Source organism: Saccoglossus kowalevskii, chromosome 8 (assembly GCF_978046115.1).
Source record: "Saccoglossus kowalevskii chromosome 8, keSacKowa6.1, whole genome shotgun sequence".
Classification (NCBI taxonomy): Eukaryota; Metazoa; Hemichordata; class Enteropneusta; family Harrimaniidae; genus Saccoglossus; species Saccoglossus kowalevskii.
Window position 1 is genome coordinate 5,397,850 of NC_140648.1, and position 23,636 is coordinate 5,421,485.

Here is a 23,636-nt window from a genome sequence, read left to right on the forward strand (position 1 = left end):
ATGATGTATATTTCACGTGTGATGAATGGTTTGATTTCTTGTATTTCGCTTAGATTTATACGAGACAACATATCATGTTATATGGACTGCGTCCAGTACCTGCTCAGTCGTAAAATTTAATTTAGTTACTGCACGTCCATAACCAACCAACCAAACAACCAACAACTATAATGCTTGAAGTTTCCATTCTTGCAAAGGATTATGGGAAATAACAAACTTCCGGGTCCGATCAGTTTGAACCAGGAAGTATGGAGTTTATTTTGCGCTGGTTTGCTTTTCATTACAATCTCGACATGTATGGAATGCTGTAACTGTCTTAGGTAGCATATGTATTTATTACATTCTATCAACTTTGTCTTGTGTTGTATAAATTCGCTATATTGGTCTCACCATTGAGCTGTATGGTCTCACCATTGTGTTGTATGGTCTCACCATTGTGTTGTATGGTCTCACCATTGAGCTGTATGGTCTCACCATTGTGTTGTATGGTCTCATCATTGTGCTGTATGGTCTCACCATTGAGCTGTATGGTCTCACCATTGTGTTGTATGGTCTCATCATTGTGTTGTATGGTCTCACCATTGTGTTGTATGGTCTCACCATTGAGCTGTATGGTCTCACCATTGTGTTGTATGGTCTCACTATTGTGTTGTATGGTCTCACCATTGTGTTGTATGGTCTCACCATTGAGCTGTATGGTCTCACCATTGTGTTGTATGGTCTCACTATTGTGTTGTATGGTCTCATCATTGTGTTGTATGGTCTCACCATTGTGTTGTATGGTCTCATCATTGTGCTGTATGGTCTCACCATTGAGCTGTATGGTCTCACCATTGTGTTGTATGGTCTCATCATTGTGTTGTATGGTCTCACCATTGTGTTGTATGGTCTCACCATTGAGCTGTATGGTCTCACCATTGTGTTGTATGGTCTCACTATTGTGTTGTATGGTCTCACCATTGTGTTGTATGGTCTCACCATTGAGCTGTATGGTATCACCATTGTGTTGTATGGTCTCACTATTGTGTTGTATGGTCTCATCATTGTGTTGTATGGTCTCACCATTGTGTTGTATGGTCTCACCATTGTGTTGTATGGTCTCACCATTGAGCTGTATGGTCTCACCATTGAGCTGTATGGTCTCACCATTGTGTTGTATGGTCTCACCATTGAGCTGTATGGTCTCACCATTGAGCTGTATGGTCTCACTATTGTGTTGTATGGTCTCATCATTGTGTTGTATGGTCTCACCATTGTGTTGTATGGTCTCACCATTGTGTTGTATGGTCTCACCATTGAGCTGTTTGGTCTCACCATTGAGCTGTATGGTCTCACCATTGTGTTGTATGGTCTCACCATTGTGTTGTATGGTCTCACCATTGAGCTGTATGGTCTCACCATTGAGCTGTATGGTCTCACTATTGTGTTGTATGGTCTCATCATTGTGTTGTATGGTCTCACCATTGTGTTGTATGGTCTCACCATTGTGTTGTATGGTCTCACCATTGAGCTGTATGGTCTCACCATTGAGCTGTATGGTCTCACCATTGTGTTGTATGGTCTCACCATTGAGCTGTATGGTCTCACCATTGAGCTGTATGGTCTCACCATTGAGCTGTATGGTCTCACTATTGTGTTGTATGGTCTCATCATTGTGTTGTATGGTCTCACCATTGAGCTGTATGGTCTCACCATTGTGTTGTATGGTCTCATCATTGTGTTGTATGGTCTCACCATTGAGCTGTATGGTCTCACCATTGAGCTGTATGGTCTCACCATTGAGCTGTATGGTCTCACCATTGAGCTGTATGGTCTCACCATTGTGTTGTATGGTCTCACCATTGAGCTGTATGGTCTCACCATTGTGTTGTATGGTCTCATCATTGTGTTGTATGGTCTCACCATTGAGCTGTATGGTCTCACCATTGTGTTGTATGGTCTCACCATTGTGTTGTATGGTCTCACCATTGAGCTGTATGGTCTCACCATTGTGTTGTATGGTCTCACCATTGTGTTGTATGGTCTCACCATTGTGCTGTATGGTCTCACCATTGTGTTGTATGGTCTCACCATTGAGCTGTATGGTCTCACCATTGAGCTGTATGGTCTCACCATTGTGTTGTATGGTCTCACCATTGTGCTGTATGGTCTCACCATTGTGTTGTATGGTCTCACCATTGTGTTGTATGGTCTCATCATTGTGTTGTATGGTCTCACCATTGTGTTGTATGGTCTCACCATTGTGTTGTATGGTCTCATCATTGTGTTGTATGGTCTCACCATTGTGTTGTATGGTCTCACCATTGTGTTGTATGGTCTCATTATTGTGTTGTATGGTCTCACCATTGAGCTGTATGGTCTCACCATTGAGCTGTATGGTCTCACCATTGTGTTGTATGGTCTCTCTATTGTGTTGTATGGTCTCACCATTGAGCTGTATGGTCTCACCATTGTGTTGTATGGTCTCACTATTGTGTTGTATGGTCTCACCATTGAGCTGTATGGTCTCACCATTGTGTTGTATGGTCTCACTATTGTGTTGTATGGTCTCACCATTGAGCTGTATGGTCTCGCCATTGTGTTGTATGGTCTCACCATTGTGTTGTATGGTCTCATCATTGTGTTGTATGGTCTCACCATTGTGTTGTATGGTCTCACCATTGTGTTGTATGGTCTCATCATTGTGTTGTATGGTCTCACCATTGTGTTGTATGGTCTCACCATTGTGTTGTATGGTCTCATTATTGTGTTGTATGGTCTCACCATTGAGCTGTATGGTCTCACCATTGAGCTGTATGGTCTCACCATTGTGTTGTATGGTCACACCATTGTGTTGTATGGTCTCTCTATTGTGTTGTATGGTCTCACCATTGAGCTGTATGGTCTCACCATTGTGTTGTATGGTCTCTCTATTGTGTTGTATGGTCTCACCATTGTGTTGTATGGTCTCTCCATTGTGTTGTATGGTCTCACCATTGAGCTGTATGGTCTCACCATTGTGTTGTATGGTCTCACTATTTTGTTGTATGGGCTCCCCATTGTGTTGTATGGTCTCACCATTGTGTTGTATGGTCTCACCATTGTGTTGTATGGTCTCACCATTGTGTTGTATGGTCTCACCATTGTGTTGTATGGTCTCACTATTTTGTTGTATGGGCTCCCCATTGTGTTGTATGGTCTCACCATTGTGTTGTATGGTCTCACCATTGTGTTGTATGGTCTCACCATTGTGTTGTATGGTCTCACCATTGTGTTGTATGGTCTCACCATTGTGTTGTATGGTCTCACCATTGTGTTGTATGGTCTCACTATTGTGTTGTATGGTCACACCATTGAGCTGTATGGTCTCACCATTGTGTTGTATGGTCTCACCATTGTGTTGTATGGTCTCACCATTGTGCTGTATGGTCACACCATTGTGCTGTATGGTCACACCATTGTGTTGTATGGTCTCACCATTGAGCTGTATGGTCTCACCATTGTGTTGTATGGTCTCACTATTGTGCTGTATGGTCTCACCATTGAGCTGTATGGTCTCACCATTGTGTTGTATGGTCTCACCATTGTGTTGTATGGTCTCACTATTGTGCTGTATGGTCTCACCATTGAGCTGTATGGTCTCACCATTGTGTTGTATGGTCTCACCATTGTGTTGTATGGTCTCACCATTGTGTTGTATGGTCTCACCATTGTGTTGTATGGTCTCACCATTGAGCTGTATGGTCTCACCATTGTGTTGTATGGTCTCACCATTGTGTTGTATGGTCTCACCATTGTGTTGTATGGTCTCATCATTGTGTTGTATGGTCTCACCATTGTGTTGTATGGTCTCATCATTGTGTTGTATGGTCTCACTATTGTGTTGTATGGTCTCACCATTGTGTTGTATGGTCTCACCATTGTGTTGTATGGTCTCACCATTGTGTTGTATGGTCTCACCATTGAGCTATATTGGTCTCACCATTGAGCTGTATGGTCTCACCATTGTGTTGTATGGTCTCACTATTGTGTTGTATGGTCTCACCATTGTGTTGTATGGTCTCATCATTGTGTTGTATGGTCTCACTATTGTGTTGTATGGTCTCACCATTGTGTTGTATGGTCTCATCATTGTGTTGTATGGTCTCACTATTGTGTTGTATGGTCTCACCATTGTGTTGTATGGTCTCACCATTGTGTTGTATGGTCTCACCATTGTGTTGTATGGTCTCACTATTGTGCTATATGGTCTCACCATTGAGCTGTATGGTCTCACCATTGTGTTGTATGGTCTCACCATTGTGTTGTATGGTCTCACCATTGAGCTGTATGGTCTCACCATTGTGTTGTATGGTCTCACCATTGAGCTGTATGGTCTCACCATTGTGTTGTATGGTCTCACTATTGTGTTGTATGGTCTCACCATTGTGTTGTATGGTCTCATCATTGTGTTGTATGGTCTCACTATTGTGTTGTATGGTCTCACCATTGTGTTGTATGGTCTCATCATTGTGTTGTATGGTCTCACTATTGTGTTGTATGGTCTCACCATTGTGTTGTATGGTCTCATCATTGTGTTGTATGGTCTCACCATTGTGTTGTATGGTCTCACCATTGAGCTGTATGGTCTCACCATTGTGTTGTATGGTCTCACCATTGTGTTGTATGGTCTCACCATTGAGCTGTATGGTCTCACTATTGTGTTGTATGGTCTCACCATTGTGTTGTATGGTCTCACCATTGTGTTGTATGGTCTCACCATTGTGTTGTATGGTCTCACCATTGAGCTGTATGGTCTCACCATTGTGTTGTATGGTCTCACCATTGTGTTGTATGGTCTCACCATTGTGTTGTATGGTCTCACCATTGTGTTGTATGGTCTCATCATTGTGCTGTATGGTCTCACCATTGAGCTGTATGGTCTCACCATTGTGTTGTATGGTCTCACTATTTTGTTGTATGGTCTCACCATTGAGCTGTATGGTCTCACCATTGTGTTGTATGGTCTCACTATTGTGTTGTATGGTCTCACCATTGTGTTGTATGGTCTCACTATTGTGTTGTATGGTCTCATTATTGTGTTGTATGGTCTCACCATTGAGCTGTATGGTCTCATCATTGTGTTGTATGGTCTCACTATTGTGTTGTATGGTCTCACCATTGTGTTGTATGGTCTCATCATTGTGTTGTATGGTCTCATCATTGTGTTGTATGGTCTCACCATTGTGTTGTATGGTCTCACTATTGTATTGTATGGTCTCACCATTGTGTTGTATGGTCTCACCATTGTGTTGTATGGTCTCACCATTGTGTTGTATGGTCTCACCATTGTATTGTATGGTCTCACCATTGTGTTGTATGGTCTCACCATTGAGCTGTATGGTCTCACCATTGAGCTGTATGGTCTCATCATTGTGTTGTATGGTCTCACCATTGTGTTGTATGGTCTCACCATTGTGTTGTATGGTCTCACCATTGTATTGTATGGTCTCACCATTGTGTTGTATGGTCTCACCATTGAGCTGTATGGTCTCACCATTGAGCTGTATGGTCTCACCATTGAGCTGTATGGTCTCACCATTGAGCTGTATGGTCTCATCATTGTGTTGTATGGTCTCACTATTGTGTTGTATGGTCTCACCATTGTGTTGTATGGTCTCACCATTGAGCTGTATGGTCTCACCATTGAGCTGTATGGTCTCATCATTGTGTTGTATGGTCTCACTATTGTGTTGTATGGTCTCACCATTGTGTTGTATGGTCTCATCATTGTGTTGTATGGTCTCATCATTGTGTTGTATGGTCTCACCATTGTGTTGTATGGTCTCACTATTGTATTGTATGGTCTCACCATTGTGTTGTATGGTCTCACTATTGTGTTGTATGGTCTCACCATTGTGTTGTATGGTCTCATCATTGTGTTGTATGGTCTCATCATTGTGTTGTATGGTCTCACCATTGTGTTGTATGGTCTCACTATTGTATTGTATGGTCTCACCATTGTGTTGTATGGTCTCACCATTGTGTTGTATGGTCTCACCATTGTGTTGTATGGTCTCACTATTGTGTTGTATGGTCTCACCATTGTGTTGTATGGTCTCATCATTGTGTTGTATGGTCTCATCATTGTGTTGTATGGTCTCACCATTGTGTTGTATGGTCTCACTATTGTATTGTATGGTCTCACCATTGTGTTGTATGGTCTCACCATTGTGTTGTATGGTCTCACCATTGTGTTGTATGGTCTCACTATTGTGTTGTATGGTCTCACCATTGAGCTGTATGGTCTCACCATTGAGCTGTATGGTCTCATTATTGTGTTGTATGGTCTCACCATTGAGCTGTATGGTCTCACTATTGTATTGTATGGTCTCACCATTGTGTTGTATGGTCTCACTATTGTGTTGTATGGTCTCACCATTGTGTTGTATGGTCTCACCATTGTGTTGTATGGTCTCACCATTGAGCTGTATGGTCTCACCATTGTGTTGTATGGTCTCACCATTGTGTTGTATGGTCTCACCATTGTGCTGTATGGTCTCACCATTGTGTTGTATGGTCTCACCATTGAGCTGTATGGTCTCACCATTGAGCTGTATGGTCTCACCATTGTGTTGTATGGTCTCACCATTGTGCTGTATGGTCTCACCATTGTGTTGTATGGTCTCACCATTGTGTTGTATGGTCTCATCATTGTGTTGTATGGTCTCACCATTGTGTTGTATGGTCTCACCATTGTGTTGTATGGTCTCATCATTGTGTTGTATGGTCTCACCATTGTGTTGTATGGTCTCACCATTGTGTTGTATGGTCTCATTATTGTGTTGTATGGTCTCACCATTGTGTTGTATGGTCTCACCATTGTGTTGTATGGTCTCTCTATTGTGTTGTATGGTCTCACCATTGAGCTGTATGGTCTCACCATTGTGTTGTATGGTCTCACTATTGTGTTGTATGGTCTCACCATTGAGCTGTATGGTCTCACCATTGTGTTGTATGGTCTCACTATTGTGTTGTATGGTCTCACCATTGAGCTGTATGGTCTCACCATTGTGTTGTATGGTCTCACCATTGTGTTGTATGGTCTCATCATTGTGTTGTATGGTCTCACCATTGTGTTGTATGGTCTCACCATTGTGTTGTATGGTCTCATCATTGTGTTGTATGGTCTCACCATTGTGTTGTATGGTCTCACCATTGTGTTGTATGGTCTCATTATTGTGTTGTATGGTCTCACCATTGAGCTGTATGGTCTCACCATTGAGCTGTATGGTCTCACCATTGTGTTGTATGGTCACACCATTGTGTTGTATGGTCTCTCTATTGTGTTGTATGGTCTCACCATTGAGCTGTATGGTCTCACCATTGTGTTGTATGGTCTCTCTATTGTGTTGTATGGTCTCACCATTGTGTTGTATGGTCTCTCCATTGTGTTGTATGGTCTCACCATTGAGCTGTATGGTCTCACCATTGTGTTGTATGGTCTCACTATTTTGTTGTATGGGCTCCCCATTGTGTTGTATGGTCTCACCATTGTGTTGTATGGTCTCACCATTGTGTTGTATGGTCTCACCATTGTGTTGTATGGTCTCACCATTGTGTTGTATGGTCTCACTATTTTGTTGTATGGGCTCCCCATTGTGTTGTATGGTCTCACCATTGTGTTGTATGGTCTCACCATTGTGTTGTATGGTCTCACCATTGTGTTGTATGGTCTCACCATTGTGTTGTATGGTCTCACCATTGTGTTGTATGGTCTCACCATTGTGTTGTATGGTCTCACTATTGTGTTGTATGGTCACACCATTGAGCTGTATGGTCTCACCATTGTGTTGTATGGTCTCACCATTGTGTTGTATGGTCTCACCATTGTGCTGTATGGTCACACCATTGTGCTGTATGGTCACACCATTGTGTTGTATGGTCTCACCATTGAGCTGTATGGTCTCACCATTGTGTTGTATGGTCTCACTATTGTGCTGTATGGTCTCACCATTGAGCTGTATGGTCTCACCATTGTGTTGTATGGTCTCACTATTGTGCTGTATGGTCACACCATTGTGTTGTATGGTCTCACCATTGTGCTGTATGGTCACACCATTGTGTTGTATGGTCTCACCATTGAGCTGTATGGTCTCACCATTGTGTTGTATGGTCTCACTATTGTGCTGTATGGTCTCACCATTGAGCTGTATGGTCTCACCATTGTGTTGTATGGTCTCACCATTGTGTTGTATGGTCTCACCATTGTGTTGTATGGTCTCACCATTGTGTTGTATGGTCTCACCATTGAGCTGTATGGTCTCACCATTGTGTTGTATGGTCTCACCATTGTGTTGTATGGTCTCACCATTGTGTTGTATGGTCTCATCATTGTGTTGTATGGTCTCACCATTGTGTTGTATGGTCTCATCATTGTGTTGTATGGTCTCACTATTGTGTTGTATGGTCTCACCATTGTGTTGTATGGTCTCACCATTGTGTTGTATGGTCTCACCATTGTGTTGTATGGTCTCACCATTGAGCTATATTGGTCTCACCATTGAGCTGTATGGTCTCACCATTGTGTTGTATGGTCTCACTATTGTGTTGTATGGTCTCACCATTGTGTTGTATGGTCTCATCATTGTGTTGTATGGTCTCACTATTGTGTTGTATGGTCTCACCATTGTGTTGTATGGTCTCATCATTGTGTTGTATGGTCTCACTATTGTGTTGTATGGTCTCACCATTGTGTTGTATGGTCTCACCATTGTGTTGTATGGTCTCACCATTGTGTTGTATGGTCTCACTATTGTGCTATATGGTCTCACCATTGAGCTGTATGGTCTCACCATTGTGTTGTATGGTCTCACCATTGTGTTGTATGGTCTCACCATTGAGCTGTATGGTCTCACCATTGTGTTGTATGGTCTCACCATTGAGCTGTATGGTCTCACCATTGTGTTGTATGGTCTCACTATTGTGTTGTATGGTCTCACCATTGTGTTGTATGGTCTCATCATTGTGTTGTATGGTCTCACTATTGTGTTGTATGGTCTCACCATTGTGTTGTATGGTCTCATCATTGTGTTGTATGGTCTCACTATTGTGTTGTATGGTCTCACCATTGTGTTGTATGGTCTCATCATTGTGTTGTATGGTCTCACCATTGTGTTGTATGGTCTCACCATTGAGCTGTATGGTCTCACCATTGTGTTGTATGGTCTCACCATTGTGTTGTATGGTCTCACCATTGAGCTGTATGGTCTCACTATTGTGTTGTATGGTCTCACCATTGTGTTGTATGGTCTCACCATTGTGTTGTATGGTCTCACCATTGTGTTGTATGGTCTCACCATTGAGCTGTATGGTCTCACCATTGTGTTGTATGGTCTCACCATTGTGTTGTATGGTCTCACCATTGTGTTGTATGGTCTCACCATTGTGTTGTATGGTCTCATCATTGTGCTGTATGGTCTCACCATTGAGCTGTATGGTCTCACCATTGTGTTGTATGGTCTCACTATTTTGTTGTATGGTCTCACCATTGAGCTGTATGGTCTCACCATTGTGTTGTATGGTCTCACTATTGTGTTGTATGGTCTCACCATTGAGCTGTATGGTCTCACCATTGAGCTGTATGGTCTCATCATTGTGTTGTATGGTCTCACTATTGTGTTGTATGGTCTCACCATTGTGTTGTATGGTCTCATCATTGTGTTGTATGGTCTCATCATTGTGTTGTATGGTCTCACCATTGTGTTGTATGGTCTCACTATTGTATTGTATGGTCTCACCATTGTGTTGTATGGTCTCACCATTGTGTTGTATGGTCTCACCATTGTGTTGTATGGTCTCACCATTGTATTGTATGGTCTCACCATTGAGCTGTATGGTCTCACCATTGAGCTGTATGGTCTCACCATTGAGCTGTATGGTCTCACCATTGAGCTGTATGGTCTCATCATTGTGTTGTATGGTCTCACTATTGTGTTGTATGGTCTCACCATTGTGTTGTATGGTCTCATCATTGTGTTGTATGGTCTCATCATTGTGTTGTATGGTCTCACCATTGTGTTGTATGGTCTCACTATTGTATTGTATGATCTCACCATTGTGTTGTATGGTCTCACTATTGTGTTGTATGGTCTCACCATTGTGTTGTATGGTCTCATCATTGTGTTGTATGGTCTCATCATTGTGTTGTATGGTCTCACCATTGTGTTGTATGGTCTCACCATTGAGCTGTATGGTCTCACCATTGAGCTGTATGGTCTCATCATTGTGTTGTATGGTCTCACTATTGTGTTGTATGGTCTCACCATTGTGTTGTATGGTCTCACCATTGAGCTGTATGGTCTCACCATTGAGCTGTATGGTCTCATCATTGTGTTGTATGGTCTCACTATTGTGTTGTATGGTCTCACCATTGTGTTGTATGGTCTCATCATTGTGTTGTATGGTCTCATCATTGTGTTGTATGGTCTCACCATTGTGTTGTATGGTCTCACTATTGTATTGTATGGTCTCACCATTGTGTTGTATGGTCTCACTATTGTGTTGTATGGTCTCACCATTGTGTTGTATGGTCTCATCATTGTGTTGTATGGTCTCATCATTGTGTTGTATGGTCTCACCATTGTGTTGTATGGTCTCACTATTGTATTGTATGGTCTCACCATTGTGTTGTATGGTCTCACCATTGTGTTGTATGGTCTCACCATTGTGTTGTATGGTCTCACTATTGTGTTGTATGGTCTCACCATTGTGTTGTATGGTCTCATCATTGTGTTGTATGGTCTCATCATTGTGTTGTATGGTCTCACCATTGTGTTGTATGGTCTCACTATTGTATTGTATGGTCTCACCATTGTGTTGTATGGTCTCACCATTGTGTTGTATGGTCTCACCATTGTGTTGTATGGTCTCACTATTGTGTTGTATGGTCTCACCATTGAGCTGTATGGTCTCACCATTGAGCTGTATGGTCTCATTATTGTGTTGTATGGTCTCACCATTGAGCTGTATGGTCTCACTATTGTATTGTATGGTCTCACCATTGTGTTGTATGGTCTCACTATTGTGTTGTATGGTCTCACCATTGTGTTGTATGGTCTCATCATTGTGTTGTATGGTCTCATCATTGTGTTGTATGGTCTCACCATTGTGTTGTATGGTCTCACTATTGTATTGTATGGTCTCACCATTGTGTTGTATGGTCTCACCATTGTGTTGTATGGTCTCACCATTGTGTTGTATGGTCTCACTATTGTGTTGTATGGTCTCACCATTGAGCTGTATGGTCTCACCATTGAGCTGTATGGTCTCACCATTGTGTTGTATGGTCTCACCATTGTGTTGTATGGTCTCACCATTGTGTTGTATGGTCTCACCATTGAGCTGTATGGTCTCATTATTGTGTTGTATGGTCTCACCATTGTATTGTATGGTCTCACCATTGAGCTGTATGGTCTCACCATTGAGCTGTATGGTCTCACCGTTGTGTTGTATGGTCTCACCATTGTGCTGTATGGTCTCACCATTGTGTTGTATGGTCTCTCTATTGTGTTGTATGGTCTCACCATTGAGCTGTATGGTCTCACCATTGTGTTGTATGGTCTCACTATTGTGTTGTATGGTCTCACCATTGTGTTGTATGGTCTCATCATTGTGTTGTATGGTCTCACTATTGTGTTGTATGGTCTCACCATTGTGTTGTATGGTCTCATCATTGTGTTGTATGGTCTCACTATTGTGTTGTATGGTCTCACCATTGTGTTGTATGGTCTCACTATTTTGTTGTATGGTCTCATCATTGTGTTGTATGGTCTCACTATTGTGTTGTATGGTCTCACCATTGTGTTGTATGGTCTCACCATTGTGTTGTATGGTCTCATCATTGTGTTGTATGGTCTCACTATTTTGTTGTATGGTCTCATCATTGTGTTGTATGGTCTCACTATTGTGTTGTATGGTCTCACCATTGTGTTGTATGGTCTCACCATTGTGTTGTATGGTCTCATCATTGTGTTGTATGGTCTCACCATTGAGCTGTATGGTCTCACCATTGAGCTGTATGGTCTCACCATTGTGTTGTATGGTCTCACTATTTTGTTGTATGGGCTCCCCATTGTGTTGTATGGTCTCATCATTGTGTTGTATGGTCTCACCATTGTGTTGTATGGTCTCACCATTGAGCTGTATGGTCTCACCATTGTGTTGTATGGTCTCACCATTGTGTTGTATGGTCTCACCATTGAGCTGTATGGTCTCACTATTGTGTTGTATGGTCTCACCATTGTGTTGTATGGTCTCACCATTGTGTTGTATGGTCTCACCATTGTGTTGTATGGTCTCACCATTGAGCTGTATGGTCTCACCATTGTGTTGTATGGTCTCACCATTGTGTTGTATGGTCTCACCATTGAGCTGTATGGTCTCACCATTGTGTTGTATGGTCTCACCATTGTGTTGTATGGTCTCACCATTGAGCTGTATGGTCTCACCATTGTGTTGTATGGTCTCACCATTGTGTTGTATGGTCTCACCATTGTGTTGTATGGTCTCACCATTGTGTTGTATGGCCTCACCATTGAGCTGTATGGTCTCACCATTGTGTTGTATGGTCTCACCATTGTGTTGTATGGTCTCACCATTGTGTTGTATGGTCTCACCATTGTGTTGTATGGTCTCACCATTGTGTTGTATGGTCACACCATTGTGTTGTATGGTCTCACCATTGTGTTGTATGGTCTCATCATTGTGTTGTATGGTCTCACCATTGTGTTGTATGGTCTCACCATTGAGCTGTATGGTCTCACCATTGTGTTGTATGGTCTCACTATTGTGTTGTATGGTCTCACCATTGAGCTGTATGGTCTCACCATTGTGTTGTATGGTCTCACCATTGTGTTGTATGGTCTCATCATTGTGTTGTATGGTCTCACCATTGAGCTGTATGGTCTCACCATTGTGTTGTATGGTCTCACCATTGTGTTGTGTGGTCTCACCATTGAGCTGTATGGTCTCATCATTGTGTTGTATGGTCTCATCATTGTGTTGTATGGTCTCACCATTGTGTTGTATGGTCTCACCATTGAGTTGTATGGTCTCATCATTGTGTTGTATGGTCTCACCATTGTGCTGTATGGTCTCATTATTGTGTTGTATGGTCTCATTATTGTGCTGTATGGTCTCATTATTGTGTTGTATGGTCTCACTATTGTGTTGTATGGTCTCACCATTGTGTTGTATGGTCTCACCATTGTGTTGTATGGTCACACCATTGAGCTGTATGGTCTCATTATTGTGTTGTATGGTCTCACTATTGTGTTGTATGGTCTCACCATTGTGCTGTATGGTCTCACCATTGTGTTGTATGGTCTCACCATTGTGCTGTATGGTCTCATTATTGTGTTGTATGGTCTCACCATTGTGTTGTATGGTCTCACCATTGAGCTGTATGGTCTCACCATTGTGTTGTATGGTCTCACCATTGTGTTGCATGGTCTCACCATTGTGTTGTATGGTCTCACCATTGTGCTGTATGGTCTCATTATTGTGTTGTATGGTCTCACCATTGTGTTGTATGGTCTCACCATTGTGTTGTATGGTCTCACCATTGTGTTGTATGGTCTCACCATTGAGCTGTATGGTCTCACCATTGTGTTGTATGGTCTCACCATTGTGTTGTATGGTCTCACCATTGAGCTGTATGGTCTCACCATTGTGTTGTATGGTCTCACCATTGTGTTGTATGGTCTCACCATTGAGCTGTATGGTCTCACCATTGTGTTGTATGGTCTCACCATTGTGTTGTATGGTCTCACCATTGTGTTGTATGGTCTCACCATTGTGTTGTATGGCCTCACCATTGAGCTGTATGGTCTCACCATTGTGTTGTATGGTCTCACCATTGTGTTGTATGGTCTCACCATTGTGTTGTATGGTCTCACCATTGTGTTGTATGGTCTCACCATTGTGTTGTATGGTCACACCATTGTGTTGTATGGTCTCACCATTGTGTTGTATGGTCTCATCATTGTGTTGTATGGTCTCACCATTGTGTTGTATGGTCTCACCATTGAGCTGTATGGTCTCACCATTGTGTTGTATGGTCTCACTATTGTGTTGTATGGTCTCACCATTGAGCTGTATGGTCTCACCATTGTGTTGTATGGTCTCACCATTGTGTTGTATGGTCTCATCATTGTGTTGTATGGTCTCACCATTGAGCTGTATGGTCTCACCATTGTGTTGTATGGTCTCACCATTGTGTTGTGTGGTCTCACCATTGAGCTGTATGGTCTCATCATTGTGTTGTATGGTCTCATCATTGTGTTGTATGGTCTCACCATTGTGTTGTATGGTCTCACCATTGAGTTGTATGGTCTCATCATTGTGTTGTGTGGTCTCACCATTGTGCTGTATGGTCTCATTATTGTGTTGTATGGTCTCATTATTGTGCTGTATGGTCTCATTATTGTGTTGTATGGTCTCACTATTGTGTTGTATGGTCTCACCATTGTGTTGTATGGTCTCACCATTGTGTTGTATGGTCACACCATTGAGCTGTATGGTCTCATTATTGTGTTGTATGGTCTCACTATTGTGTTGTATGGTCTCACCATTGTGCTGTATGGTCTCACCATTGTGTTGTATGGTCTCACCATTGTGCTGTATGGTCTCATTATTGTGTTGTATGGTCTCACCATTGTGTTGTATGGTCTCACCATTGAGCTGTATGGTCTCACCATTGTGTTGTATGGTCTCACCATTGTGTTGCATGGTCTCACCATTGTGTTGTATGGTCTCACCATTGTGCTGTATGGTCTCATTATTGTGTTGTATGGTCTCACCATTGTGTTGTATGGTCTCACCATTGTGTTGTATGGTCTCATCATTGTATTGTATGGTCTCACCATTGAGCTGTATGGTCTCACCATTGTGTTGTATGGTCTCACCATTGTGTTGCATGGTCACACCATTGTGTTGTATGGTCTCATCATTGTATTGTATGGTCTCACCATTGAGCTGTATGGTCTCACCATTGTGTTGTATGGTCTCACCATTGTGTTGCATGGTCTCACCATTGTGCTGTATGGTCTCATTATTGTAATGTATGGTCTCACCATTGTGTTGTATGGTCTCACCATTGAGCTGTATGGTCTCACCATTGTGTTGTATGGTCTCACCATTGTGTTGTATGGTCTCATCATTGTGCTGTATGGTCTCATTATTGTGTTGTATGGTCTCACCATTGTGTTGTATGGTCTCACCATTGTGTTGTATGGTCTCATCATTGTATTGTATGGTCTCACCATTGAGCTGTATGGTCTCACCATTGTGTTGTATGGTCTCACCATTGTGTTGCATGGTCACACCATTGTGTTGTATGGTCTCATCATTGTATTGTATGGTCTCACCATTGTGTTGTATGGTCTCACCATTGTGTTGTATGGTCTCACCATTGTGTTGCATGGTCTCACCATTGTGTTGTATGGTCTCACCATTGTGCTGTATGGTCTCATTATTGTGTTATATGGTCTCACCATTGTGTTGTATGGTCTCACCATTGAGCTGTATGGTCTCACCATTGTGTTGTATGGTCTCACCATTGTGTTGTATGGTCTCACCATTGTGCTGTATGGTCTCACTATTGTGTTGTATGGTCTCATCATTGTATTGTATGGTCTCACCATTGAGCTGTATGGTCTCACCATTGAGCTGTATGGTCTCACCATTGTGTTGTATGGTCTCACCATTGTGTTGTATGGTCTCACCATTGTGTTGCATGGTCTCATCATTGTGTTGTATGGTCTCATCATTGTGTTGTATGGTCTCACCATTGTGTTGTATGGTCTCACCATTGAGCTGTATTGTCTCATCATTGTGTTGTATGGTCTCACCATTGTGCTGTATGGTCTCATTATTGTGTTGTATGGTCTCACTATTGTGTTGTATGGTCTCACCATTGTGTTGTATGGTCTCACCATTGTGTTGTATGGTCACACCATTGAGCTGTATGGTCTAATTATTGTGTTGTATGGTCTCACTATTGTGTTGTATGGTCTCATCATTGTGTTGTATGGTCTCACCACTGTGTTGTATGGTCTCACTATTGTGTTGTATGGTCACACCATTGAGCTGTATGGTCTCATTATTGTGTTGTATGGTCTCATTATTGTGTTGTATGGTCTCATTATTGTGTTGTATGGTCTCACCATTGTGTTGTATGGTCTCACCATTGTGTTGTATGGTCTCACCATTGTGCTGTATGGTCTCACCATTGTGTTGTATGGTCTCATTATTGTGTTGTATGGTCTAATCATTGTGTTGTATGGTCTCACCATTGTGCTGTATGGTCTCATTATTGTGTTGTATGGTCTCATTATTGTGCTGTATGGTCTCATTATTGTGTTGTATGGTCTCACTATTGTGTTGTATGGTCTCACCATTGTGTTGTATGGTCTCACCATTGTGTTGTATGGTCACACCATTGAGCTGTATGGTCTCATTATTGTGTTGTATGGTCTCACTATTGTGTTGTATGGTCTCATCATTGTGTTGTATGGTCTCACCACTGTGTTGTATGGTCTCACTATTGTGTTGTATGGTCACACCATTGAGATGTATGGTCTCATTATTGTGTTGTGTGGTCTCATTATTGTGTTGTATGGTCTCATTATTTTGTTGTATGGTCACGCCATTGTGTTGTATGGTCACACCATTGTGTTGTATGGTCTCATTATTGTGTTGTATGGTCACACCATTGAGCTGTATGGTCTCATTATTGTGTTGTATGGTCTCATTATTGTGTTGTATGGTTCCACCATTGTGTTGTATGGTCTCACCATTGAGCTGTATGGTCTCACTATTGTGTTGTATGGTCTCTCTATTGTGTTGTATGGTCTCACCATTGAGCTGTATGGTCTCATTATTGTGTTGTATGGTCTCATCATTGTGTTGTATGGTCTCACCACTGTGTTGTATGGTCTCACTATTGTGTTGTATGGTCACACCATTGAGATGTATGGTCTCATTATTGTGTTGTGTGGTCTCATTATTGTGTTGTATGGTCTCATTATTTTGTTGTATGGTCACGCCATTGTGTTGTATGGTCACACCATTGTGTTGTATGGTCTCACTATTGTGTTGTATGGTCTCATCATTGTGCTGTATGGTCTCACTATTGTGTTGTATGGTCTCACCATTGTGTTGCATGGTCTCACCATTGTGTTGTATGGTCTCACCATTGTGTTGTATGGTCTCACCATTGTGTTGTATGGTCTCACCATTGTGTTGTATGGTCTCACTATTGTGTTGTATGGTCTCATCATTGTGTTGTATGGTCTCACCACTGTGTTGTATGGTCTCACTATTGTGTTGTATGGTCACACCATTGAGCTGTATGGTCTCATTATTGTGTTGTATGGTCTCATTATTGTGTCGTATGGTCTCATGATTGTGTTGTATGGTCACACCATTGTGTTGTATGGTCACACCATTGTGTTGTATGGTCTCATTATTGTGTTGTATGGTCACACCATTGAGCTGTATGGTCTCATTATTGTGTTGTATGGTCTCATTATTGTGTTGTATGGTCTCACCATTGTGTTGTATGGTCACACCATTGAGCTGTATGGTCTCACTATTGTGTTGTATGGTCTCACCATTGTGTTGTATGGTCTCACCATTGTGTTGTATGGTCTCACTATTGTGTTGTATGGTCTCATCATTGTGTTGTATGGTCTCACCACTGTGTTGTATGGTCTCACTATTGTGTTGTATGGTCACACCATTGAGCTGTATGGTCTCTTTATTGTGTTGTATGGTCTCATTATTGTGTTGTATGGTCTCATTATTGTGTTGTATGGTCACACCATTGTGTTGTATGGTCACACCATTGTGTTGTATGGTCTCTTTATTGTGTTGTATGGTCTCATTATTGTGTTGTATGGTCTCATTATTGTGTTGTATGGTCTCACCATTGTGTTGTATGGTCACACCATTGAGCTGTATGGTCTCATTATTGTGTTGTATGGTCTCATTATTGTGTTGTATGGTCTCACCATTGAGCTGTATGGTCTCATTATTGTGTTGTATGGTCTCACTATTGTGTTGTATTGTCTCACCATTGTGTTGTATGGTCACACCATTGAGCTTTATGGTCTCATTATTGTGTTGTATGGTCTCATTATTGTGTTGTATGGTCTCACCATTGTGTTGCATGGTCTCACCATTGTGTTGTATGGTCTCACCATTGTGTTGTATGGTCTCACCATTGTGTTGCATGGTCTCACCATTGTGTTGTATGGTCACACCATTGTGTTGCATGGTCTCACCATTGTGTTGTATGGTCTCACCATTGTGCTGTATGGTCTCACCATTGTGCTGTATGGTCTCACCATTGTGTTGTATGGTCTCACCATTGTGTTATATGGTCTCACCATTGTGTTGTATGGTCTCACTATTGTGTTGTATGGTATCACCATTGTGTTGTATGGTCTCACCATTGTGCTGTATGGTATCACCATTGTGTTGTATTGTCACACCATTGCGTTGCATGGTCTCACCATTGTGTTGTATTGTCACACCATTGTGTTTTTTGGTCTCACCATTGTGTTGCATGGTCTCATCATTGTGTTGTATTGTCTCACCATTGTGTTGTATGGTTTCACCATGGTGTTGTATTGTCTCACCATTGTGTTGTATGGTCTCACCATTGTGTTGTATTGTCACACCATTGTGTTGTTTGGTCTCACCATTGTGTTGTATTGTCTCACCATTGTGTTGTATGGTCTCACTATTGTGTTGTATGGTCTCACCATTGTGTTGTATGGTCTCACTATTTTGTTGTATGGTCTCACTATTGTGTTGTATGGTCTCACCATTGTGTTGTATGGTCTCACCATTGTGCTGTATGGTCTCACCATTGTGTTGTATGGTCTCACCATTGTGTTGCATGGTCACACCATTGTGTTGTATGGTCTCACCATTGTGTTGCATGGTCTCACTATTGTGTTGTATGGTCTTCCCCATTGTGTTGTATGGTCTCACCATTGTGTTGTATGGTCTCACCATTGTGTTGCATGGTCACACCATTGTGTTGTATTGTCTCACCATTGTGTTGCATGGTCTCACTATTGTGTTGTATGGTCTCATCATTGTGTTGTATGGTCTCACCATTGTGTTGTATGGTCTCACCATTGTGTTGCATGGTCTCACCATTGTGTTGTATGGTCACACCATTGTGTGTCATGGTCTCACCATTGTGTTGTATGGTCTCACCATTGAGCTGTATGGTCTCACCATTGTGCTGTATGGTCTCACCATTGTGTTGTATGGTCTCACCATTGTGTTATATGGTCTCACCATTGTGTTGTATGGTCTCACCATTGTGTTGTTTGGGCACACCATTGTGTTGTATGGTCTCACCATTGTGCTGTATGGTCTCGCCAAACTATTGTTGTATGGTCTCGCCATTGTGTTGTATTGTCTCACCATTGTGTTGTATGGTCTCACTATTTTGTTGTATGGGCTCACCATTGTGTTGTATCATCTGACCATTGTGCTGTATGGTCTGACCATTGTGTTGTATGGTCTCACCATTGTGCTGTTCATGGTCTCGCCATTGTATTGTATGGTGTCACCATTGTGCTGTATGGTCTGACCATTGTGTTGTATGGTCTCACCATTGTGCTGTTCATGGTCTCGCCATTGTGTTGTATGGTCTCGCTACGGTGGGTTGTCCTGTGTAACATGCATGCATCTAGTTGTGTACTGTGTCTATTCAATCAAGTTGATATTAAATTCCACATAATCTACTACTATTGTGATGTAGATATCTGAGCAAACACGCATACCGTGGTTACAAATTAATAAAACATGAAGTTAATATTAAACTATTAGATTGAATGTATAAAATATTGTCTGGGACAGAGTTTTGTGCTGAATGGCACCACCCGGTAACAACATCTGAATGAAGTACAACCAGAATGACGTCCGACAATGACCATGGTTCACCATCTGTTGTTCAATTGATAATATGGAAAAGTGTTCACGGAGTCATGGCAACGTTCTTTCTCCTCTGTGCGATCGCTCAGGTGAGATGTATATTGGTTCTTTGTTTTCAAGTTCTGTAAAATATCATTGATGTCGAATTCATACTGACACGACCGACGCTGATTAAAATTGTTTACATTAAGGTACATAATATATCACTTTTTTGTTTTGTACTCGTCTTGTGTGACCTCTTGTGTGACCTCTTGTGTGATCTCTTGTGTGACCTCTTGTGTGACCTCTAAGTTAACCTTCTCATAAACTTTACCATTGTGTTGTATTTACCATTGTGTTGTATCACCGGGCCAGGTTTCTGTTTATCGTCACTGAAAACTGTGCAGACAAGTATGATAATAAAGCCTAGCGCTTATTGTTCTTTTAAAATGTACATGCGTAATACTGTATCCCTATTGCAGGTTAATGACCCAGATCCGTTCATTTGGATGGTGAGTTCTCAATGAATATAAATATTCATAAACCAGTTGAGTGTCCACCCACGGTGACTGCATTGCAAATTTTCGTTGATGTATTGTGTCTCATTACGTATACTATATATATATGATGAGTTTTCATTTATATACTCACGACGCCCTCACTTGTGACATGGCTAATATTCCATTTTTTGTCTGCTGTAGACGTTATACATCGTACCCGCCATGCTCGGTATCGTTGCTATAGTTTCTGCGAGTATCACAGGTGAGAGGGGATGAACACTGAGACATACTGGGCTGATGGGCCATAAACATATATCAATAAATGCGATATAGTTGATAATATTGATGAGCATTTCATTTTTTGCTTTTTATTCATGAGTGAATATCTATTTACAGAATGTTAAGTAGCGTTTTACACAAGGCGAGTCGTACACCGAGCCAACACACGCAATAACATATGCACTATTACGGTTTCCGGGCGATGTTACTTGACTTATCTTGGCGACGCAATTATATCAAGGCAACCTCGTGAATCGCCTCATGTAAAACGTGTTTATCTAATACACTTATTGTTCATTGCATTGCATTCAGTCTGTGGAGCAATTAAACTGTTGTTCGCAGCAGATGGCGATTATCAAGTGTGTTGTTGACGCCCTCTTCGTTGGAGTGGGCAACATAATCCATTTATCCGTTGTCTTTTATTGTATTTATTGTAATAGATAACCCTGTTTATAAATGGCTGGTAGTTATACATATTGGGGCGTGCATAGTTGGCATGGCTTACTCAGTGGCTTCAATCGGACAATTCACAGACAATCCAATGAAGAAAGAAGAAGGAAGGTACAATAGCGCCCTCATTCGTATAAGTAATGGTAGTTTGTTTTAGTTCATCGATTATAATACAATGCAACAAGATTAGTTTTTTAAAAAAAAACACTGTTAGAGAGTTTACACAGTAGTAATAATGTATACATTACTTTCAGAGAATTTACCGGACTTTTAATTGTCACAGTGTGGCTGACTTTTTGTCGATTTAATTGGATTAATAACGGGTATGTATAATAACATGTTAAACACTGTTTCAATCGAGCTAATATTATTAGAAGACAGACATTCCACGACCGTACCTTGTTGTAATCTGACTACGTACATGTAAACCATCAACAATCACACACATGGTATTACATTGTACAATTATAAGTAAACATTAAAGGGCGGTGGTCGTCGCGCCACACATGCGCCAGGTATAGGTCTCGTATAAACAATTTAAGATGGCAATTTTGAGTGTTGCGCACACATACAGGTACAATTTGATATTTTGTTTGGTGATTGGATGGTATCGAAGGAGTCGCCGGCGGTAATTAGTGCAAATGGCACCCAGGTAAAAACTCGTACTCATGATTTCATTAGAAAATCGCATTGGATTGTAGTAAAATCAACACAAATGTCGCACATGCGCGGCGCGACGACTACCACCCTTTAAGAATGATGTTTCACTGATGTTTGTTTCTGTTACACAGATCCAATACAAAGCCTATACAAATGAGCGTAATTTTGACGATAGCCGTAGTTATGTGTGTCATGCCAATGGCAGCATGGAGTGTGTGTTTGATTGTTGAATCACCGTCATCACCATATCACTGTGCAGACCATCGTGATGTGATGCAAGACTGACGTTAAAGGGCCGCGGGAATGGACGTGAAAACGTATATTCATACATAATGTATAATGATGAAATTTTCTTATATCCGTGTTTGTATCCACAATATGTGTTAACACAGCAATCTGCCCATGACAATGTATGAGTGGAGAGCAATCGTTTCGATGTTGAACGTTTGTACGATATGTGTGCATTGGTCGGCTTACAACACGACAGTAAAACATGTTGATCTGTTACTATAACGTGTCACTAACTGCGTTGGCATATCCATGGACAATTTTTCGGGCACCGTTTTCATTGTTCGCATCTTTAAATACATGTATTAAAATTGCACAACACGAATGTATTGTTCTGGTTACAATACGATAGTAAAACTAGTTGGAGCTGACCAATTACGTGTCACTAATTGCGTTGGCCGTGACAATTTGAACAACAGGAGTTTTAGCCAATAAATTGATGAAAAATTGTTATATGCAGATTGTAAAATGACACACTTGTATTGAAATACCGATTGTAAATTTACTTGTAAGAGTAAGAAATAGTATAAGTATACCTGGAATAAAGTTTACGATGTTCAGTCTTAGGATCCTATGTTCTGGTGCTGTGAGTCAGAGTCATTGTATTAATCGAAACTATACCTTGAAATTAAGAATTCATACTAACAATACAAAACAAAACAAAATAAATATCGCATTGATTGTCGAACCGAATGCGCCTAGTTGATACTAGAACCGAACAATATAATAATATGTATATATAAACTGTAAGAGAGACCATCCATTGGATATTCTCATTAAACCTAAAGTGTAAAGTGTAGCCTTTGAGGGGATACACACCTGGTACTGCATATACATTGCTGGAGGCCACTGATTGGATGGTACCCATGAGCAGGTGAATGATTGAACTGCAACACTGTATGAAGGCTGATGATTGGTGCAGTATGGCAGTGTGTGTATTAGAGAGCAGAGGTTCGTCACTATATAATCTCGATCGTGATATGGATGATTTTCCATTTGAGTTTTACGTTGTGTTGAACCAAACTCCAAGAGAAGGTGCGTCTCTTTGCTCGGAGAATTGTCTACGCCCGTGTGTCTGCGTGTGAGGAAAGCATTTACAGACGATCTAATTGCGTCGCCGCCTGTCTACGCCCGAGGCAGCGGAACACCATTCGTTGAATGACTGATAAACACTTGGTAACATGACATACACAAACACCACTGGATATTCCCAATTCGGGGTGGATGTTTATTATAACGATTTATATTATTCTGAGATAAACTCTTTATAATATAACTTACTAGTACTATTATTACTATACATTACCATTACGTTGTCAGCTGGCAGAGCCATAATTTTTATAGTTTAATGTTTGGTTGGTTTTATGTAAGCATACGTTGCATATATTTGTGCATGATAAAGTGTATATATTATATATGAACATATCACATGTGTGTATGAACTGATCTATATAATAATCTCTTTTAACACTCATTTGTACATTGCGAGTCACCCATGAATGT

At 41.3% G+C, this 23,636-nt stretch overlaps 1 protein-coding gene across 2 annotated transcripts; it reads left to right on the plus strand.

The window, feature by feature from the left end:
• The first annotated feature begins 207 nt into the window (after positions 1 to 207).
• Positions 208 to 23,558, plus strand: LOC100370347 (transmembrane protein 220-like). Of its 2 annotated transcripts, XM_085502877.1 has the most exons (7): positions 208 to 320; positions 19,903 to 20,066; positions 20,439 to 20,468; positions 20,658 to 20,718; positions 21,176 to 21,296; positions 21,440 to 21,508; positions 21,977 to 23,558. In XM_085502877.1, exons 2-7 carry the CDS (start codon positions 19,959 to 19,961, stop codon positions 22,128 to 22,130), a joined length of 543 nt encoding a protein of 180 aa, XP_085359003.1. In that variant the 5' UTR covers positions 208 to 320; positions 19,903 to 19,958; the 3' UTR covers positions 22,131 to 23,558. The 2 variants fall into 2 exon arrangements, with proteins under 2 accessions (XP_085359003.1, XP_085359005.1); XM_085502879.1 differs by lacking the exon at positions 20,439 to 20,468.
• Positions 23,559 to 23,636: the final 78 nt, after the last annotated feature.

Bases quoted from the DNA above. Each gene is read 5' to 3' on its own strand.
- LOC100370347 (XM_085502877.1), top strand. From the start codon at position 19,959: ATGACGTCCGACAATGACCATGGTTCACCATCTGTTGTTCAATTGATA. The intron at 20,469-20,657 runs GTGAGTTCTCAA...TGTCTGCTGTAG, and splicing joins CAGATCCGTTCATTTGGATG to ACGTTATACATCGTACCCGC. The intron at 21,509-21,976 runs GTATGTATAATA...TCTGTTACACAG, and splicing joins TTTAATTGGATTAATAACGG to ATCCAATACAAAGCCTATAC.